This window comes from Sabethes cyaneus, chromosome 3 (genome assembly GCF_943734655.1).
Source record: "Sabethes cyaneus chromosome 3, idSabCyanKW18_F2, whole genome shotgun sequence".
Lineage (NCBI taxonomy): Eukaryota > Metazoa > Arthropoda > Insecta > Diptera > Culicidae > Sabethes > Sabethes cyaneus.
Window position 1 is genome coordinate 9,721,672 of NC_071355.1, and position 6,370 is coordinate 9,728,041.

A 6,370-nucleotide genomic window follows, 5' to 3' on the forward strand; every position below is an offset into this window, starting at 1 on the left:
ATGTTACGGGGGCACTCTCGCGTTCCTTCGAATCGTGCAGAGCGTTGCGACAAGTGGATCTACTGCCCTGTATGTTATTACTAAAGTAAAACAAGAGTATGCTCTTGATTCCGATGAATCGGCTTTTCGATCGCAAAGGGTCTTGATTATGCTAGCTCTCGATCGAAACACTTTCTAGCGCTATCTGATTCAACCCAATCACAATTATAAAGCACGAGGTGCAAATCGGGCTTGTTCCGATCAGAAACCGTACTATGAATTTCGGTTGACGTGTGTTATAGCATACAATATGAATTCAACTAATAGACAATGAAATAAAAATCTACATAAATGATTTTATTTTAACAACTTTCGTACATTTAGCATAACACCCCTTTCAATCAAAGCCACAAACTTCTCCTTATAATTTACACATTTTGCTTAAATCGCCCTTAGGGCGCAGTCTTTTTACAATTTTCACTGTCTTCTATTAAATCAGCAGCTGGAACACTTGCCATGTCCAGTTCTAATGCGTTTCTTCTACTGCGAACCGACAATATATCCCGCTTAGCACCAGTCTCATCGACATTTTTGCTACCATCCGCTTCGACGGGGTCTTGTTTCAGTGGGTTGTCCTCCTTAGGTTCGACTGGTTTTGGTGGTTCCGGTTCTGGTTGCTGTTCAACCGGCAGCGGTGGTAGAGGTTTATTTTTTTCGGATTCACCCCGCTCGTCCAGGTTCTTCGGCAAGTGATCCGGTTTCTCGTCCTCGACGGCGGCGGTATCATTATCTACCGAATCCGCAGCAATTTTGGTCTCAACCGCTGCTTGTGATGATTCGTTTTTAGATTCTTGCGCCGGTTTCAGCGGCGTGTCACTTTTGCTAAGATTTGCCGCTACCTTTGGTTTGCCTTGTTCGGTTAACAGTCTCACGATTGGGTCCTTCTTGCGGTCAAGAGATTCGCTTTGTTTTTTCGTGTCCGTTGGCGATGATGCCTCGGTTGACACCAGTGCGGCGGGTGGTTCTTTATCTTTGGCCACCTTTTGGTCGATTTTTTCCACAATCTCGTCGAACTTTTTTAGCACTAATTGCTGGGTTTCTTCGTTTGTCTTCACCAGCTGTTCCTTGATGACCTGTACCTGCGCTTCCAGCTGTTTTTTTGCGCTCTGCAGCTCGCTGATCTCCTTCTGTATTTGCTCTTTTTCTTCAACGGCGATTTCCTTCTCTTCTTTAAGAATAGCATCTTGGTCAATGATTTCCTCCTTAGATTTTTTCGGTTTAGATGGTATCGCGGAACTTTCGGAAGATACAGAAATCTGCAAAAATAAATTGATTGCCTTAACTAGCAAGAATATTAAAGGTGGGTAACCTACCTTGACCTCTTTTGGAGAGCCACTCTCTAATTTATCGACATTTTGACTGACTTCTACCTTGGAAACGGAGGAGGTTTCGGTTGAATCTAGCACCTTTTTTACCTCCGGAGGCATAGCTTGCAGTGGAACCTTCAGATCCTCGAAGGATTTATCAAGATTTTCCTCAGGTTTGTCAGCCACCAACACCGGCAGCTGTGTAACTTTTTTCTCTACAATTGCCGCACTTTCGTACTTCTTCTCAGGTACATGGTCCATTGCTTCCAGGTTTGCGTAAGTCCCCAAAATCATAATCAGAAGACCTAGCGCGATCATGACCTGCGCCAGTTGCTTTTCTGAAATATTGGTCTTACAAATATGCATGTAGCAAGCAGCCGGAATGATTATGCAAATGGCAACTCCGATCGTTGATCCGACCAATCCAATAACAACCTCAATTGATGGCACCATCAGGCCAAGGCAAAGTGCCACTCCAACGATTACCAGTGTCAGCGGTCGGAACTTCGATTCCGGAATGTAATAGTGTGTATCCGAGTAAGCACGCTTATACAGCAGCGAGTACAAACTTACCCGACAAGGGAAAATTGCCAGAGGAAAACTGAAAGCCACCGACAAGACAAACCCGATCTTGATAATATCCGAAACAAAGGATGGTGAAAAATTCACCAGAATATTACCGGAAAACTGGGTTCCGCTGTTGTACGCTACGTAACCGAAAAATCCAATTAACGCATAGATGCAAGTGCAAAAGTTGGTGGACTTCCAGACGACGCGACTCATCTTGTCCAACGAGGTAGTCGGCATAGTTGCGTACACCTCGAACAATTGCCTACAAAAAAAATTGAGTGACAATGAGAAACGTGACTTGCACAGTTCCTAAGCTTACACACATTTGGCAAGACAGTGCCATGCTGAAAATGGGCAGGCACTGTAAAATTCCCTTCGGTTTCCACAGAGCTAACTCGTCCAGCCATCCAGTCCGGCTAATCTGTTCACTGGAGTCGACCATCACCTTTAGCACCAAACAAAGATAGAACCCGAGCGAAGCGGTGCAGACCGTTGCCAGGCTGTCGACGTTGCGGAGCAACCCGAGCGGAACTATACAAACCACCGTTACTATTATCATCACCCAGGAACGCAACCCGCTGCTCTCATTCACCGACAGGATTTTGGCCATAATCGGTGGACCCAAATCGCCAACCACGACAAAATACGCCACGCAGGTTCCCAGCAAATAGCAAACGACACATATCTCCACCAATAGTTTACCGTAGAACCCAAATGCGTAGAATGCTAGCGTACCAAAAAAGAAAAACAAGTAAACCCCTCTGATAAGCTCAACCAGCAGTAATGATTGACACACTGATACCAACCAATTTGTTCGAAGTTTTTACGCCTCGAAATGATTGCCGATTTTATCATGTAACTACAGACTAGACGTGTGATGTAGGTGCTCAACAGTAGCAGAACCAAAGACAGAATCATGCCACACTAAAAGTAAATGTAAATTAGTGCACTTTTTTAAACACACGATTGTTAAACATTTTCAACTAACCTTCTGAAAGCAGAAAGGCATCGAAAGGATACCGACGCCAATAATACTGTTAGTTAGGGTTACGGTTTGTGCCGAGCTTCGCTCCATGATGCCTTGTTCCGACGGATGTGATGTATAGGTATGTCTAAAGCCGAGTTTGTGGAAATATTTACGCAACTTTCAATTGAACATTATTCTGGTCTCGATGCAGAAGACGATTTTCGCACAACCATTGAACCAATTTTCAATTCTAACACTGGTATCTAACACGTACTCGCTTTGCTTCGTCCGCATTCGTGTAATGTTTGTTTTGATTTGTGGCACGATTTGTTTTTCTGTGCGTTCGATTGCGGATTTTGAAACTTCTGTGAATTTACCTACCCCTCCTCGGACCTACCAAAACTAATGAAATAATTCATTTTGGTAGGCAGCCAAGAGAGGTAGTTGAATTCCGCTTCTTACCCAAGCAACCAAAAGTTCGAATATCCCAAGCAACCAAAAGTTCGAATATTACTTGACACGCGAACTCGAAAGTTCATAATTAGTTCAGATTCAGTTCCGTGGAACTTTCTTGCTGATTAGTAGTGTATATCAAGTATACGTGGAACTAAATGCCTTAAGAAGTGCTGCGAGTACTTCATAGATACTTCAAAGCTATTAGGATGCTACATGAAGTTCTGAAGTAACTTTAGTTGCTAACAAGTTCTGCGTGCTGCTTTTTTGTTTATATTTCTGGTGATCAAACCAGCAGAACCTGAAACTATTGGAGATTAATTATTTTTATTTCACTTGAATAAATTTAATCCTCGCACATTTCTAATTACAAATATAAATTAGAATGTAATGCTCTTCATTATTGTGTTGTGTTGTGTAGCATATGCTGTCGGTATCTCACTACTATAGTTAATTGCCTGGTTCCAAATTTTATGTTCTATAATTAACTCGCGCTGCATAAAGCTGCTGCAAGTTCTAAAACGAACTTTTACTTAACAACTCATTGGCAAAATTCACATCGCTTGTATACGACAAAGGTGACGCAGTGGATCGGTATAGGTTTACAACGCGGAACACCCGGGTTCAAACCCAACAGCAGGCAAATGCAACGAATGTAGAAGTTAGGTAGAAATATAAAAATAGAACATATAGAAGTGCTGCTAAATTTGTTTTTTCTTAGTTTTTGACAGTTTATTTCGAAGCTGCTTAGCGTTCTATGCAGTGGACCCAAGACAGCTTGAAAGTTCGGTTAATTACTTAAAAGTGACGCTGCTTAGCAAGTTATAGATTGACATACATAAAGCTGTTTAACCCTTGTTAGACACCAGTATTCGAACTCTTGGTTACTTGGGATTACTTGACACGCGAACTCGAAAGTTCATAATTAGTTCAGATTCAGTTCCGTGGAACTTTCTTGCTGATTAGTAGTGTATATCAAGTATACGTGGAACTAAATGCCTTAAGAAGTGCTGCGAGTACTTCATAGATACTTCAAAGCTATTAGGATGCTACATGAAGTTCTGAAGTAACTTTAGTTGCTAACAAGTTCTGCGTGCTGCTTTTTTGTTTATATTTCTGGTGATCAAACCAGCAGAACCTGAAACTATTGGAGATTAATTATTTTTATTTCACTTGAATAAATTTAATCCTCGCACATTTCTAATTACAAATATAAATTAGAATGTAATGCTCTTCATTATTGTGTTGTGTTGTGTAGCATATGCTGTCGGTATCTCACTACTATAGTTAATTGCCTGGTTCCAAATTTTATGTTCTATAATTAACTCGCGCTGCATAAAGCTGCTGCAAGTTCTAAAACGAACTTTTACTTAACAACTCATTGGCAAAATTCACATCGCTTGTATACGACAAAGGTGACGCAGTGGATCGGTATAGGTTTACAACGCGGAACACCCGGGTTCAAACCCAACAGCAGGCAAATGCAACGAATGTAGAAGTTAGGTAGAAATATAAAAATAGAACATATAGAAGTGCTGCTAAATTTGTTTTTTCTTAGTTTTTGACAGTTTATTTCGAAGCTGCTTAGCGTTCTATGCAGTGGACCCAAGACAGCTTGAAAGTTCGGTTAATTACTTAAAAGTGACGCTGCTTAGCAAGTTATAGATTGACATACATAAAGCTGTTTAACCCTTGTTAGACACCAGTATTCGAACTCTTGGTTACTTGGGATTACTTGACACGCGAACTCGAAAGTTCATAATTAGTTCAGATTCAGTTCCGTGGAACTTTCTTGCTGATTAGTAGTGTATATCAAGTATACGTGGAACTAAATGCCTTAAGAAGTGCTGCGAGTACTTCATAGATACTTCAAAGCTATTAGGATGCTACATGAAGTTCTGAAGTAACTTTAGTTGCTAACAAGTTCTGCGTGCTGCTTTTTTGTTTATATTTCTGGTGATCAAACCAGCAGAACCTGAAACTATTGGAGATTAATTATTTTTATTTCACTTGAATAAATTTAATCCTCGCACATTTCTAATTACAAATATAAATTAGAATGTAATGCTCTTCATTATTGTGTTGTGTTGTGTAGCATATGCTGTCGGTATCTCACTACTATAGTTAATTGCCTGGTTCCAAATTTTATGTTCTATAATTAACTCGCGCTGCATAAAGCTGCTGCAAGTTCTAAAACGAACTTTTACTTAACAACTCATTGGCAAAATTCACATCGCTTGTATACGACAAAGGTGACGCAGTGGATCGGTATAGGTTTACAACGCGGAACACCCGGGTTCAAACCCAACAGCAGGCAAATGCAACGAATGTAGAAGTTAGGTAGAAATATAAAAATAGAACATATAGAAGTGCTGCTAAATTTGTTTTTTCTTAGTTTTTGACAGTTTATTTCGAAGCTGCTTAGCGTTCTATGCAGTGGACCCAAGACAGCTTGAAAGTTCGGTTAATTACTTAAAAGTGACGCTGCTTAGCAAGTTATAGATTGACATACATAAAGCTGTTTAACCCTTGTTAGACACCAGTATTCGAACTCTTGGTTACTTGGGATATTATGTTGCGTGAATTCACCTACCTCGGTCCGCCCTACCACGGACCTACCAAAATGAGATATTTCGCAGTTTGAAATATTTCACTAACTAACTCATCTGACAGCGCTAAGCTATGATGCGGCGGCCACAGAAACTAAAATCCGGAACTTACCTACCAAACTGGTTTTCTCCAAGAAAAGCTGAATTCCATTACGACTTATTGCTCACGTCTCCCAACTGATATGGAAAATCAATTAATTGGAAATGGTAGCTGGGATATTGACCAAGCAGGAAAATATTAACTTGCTCGGCCCAAATGATATATGTGACTACAGGAGCGTAAATGCGAAAATTTAAGATTTTCCATATATCGGGGCACTTGAGTCACACTAAGACTTATTGCGCGACTCCCACAACTGATAATAAAATTCGGCAAATTGGAAATGATAGCTGGGACATTAGCCAAGCAGGAAAATATTAACTTG

At 40.7% G+C, this 6,370-nt stretch overlaps 1 protein-coding gene across 1 annotated transcript; it reads right to left on the reverse strand.

Moving 5' to 3' along the window:
- Positions 1–328: 328 nt before the first annotated feature.
- LOC128741951 (putative sodium-coupled neutral amino acid transporter 10) lies at positions 329–3,225 on the reverse strand. Its single transcript, XM_053838086.1, has 5 exons — positions 2,905–3,225; positions 2,723–2,840; positions 2,240–2,642; positions 1,353–2,178; positions 329–1,295 (listed from the first exon to the last, which is right to left on the reverse strand). Exons 1-5 carry the CDS (start codon positions 2,989–2,991, stop codon positions 432–434), a joined length of 2,298 nt encoding a protein of 765 aa, XP_053694061.1. The 5' UTR covers positions 2,992–3,225; the 3' UTR covers positions 329–431.
- Between the last annotated feature and the right edge of the window lie 3,145 nt (positions 3,226–6,370).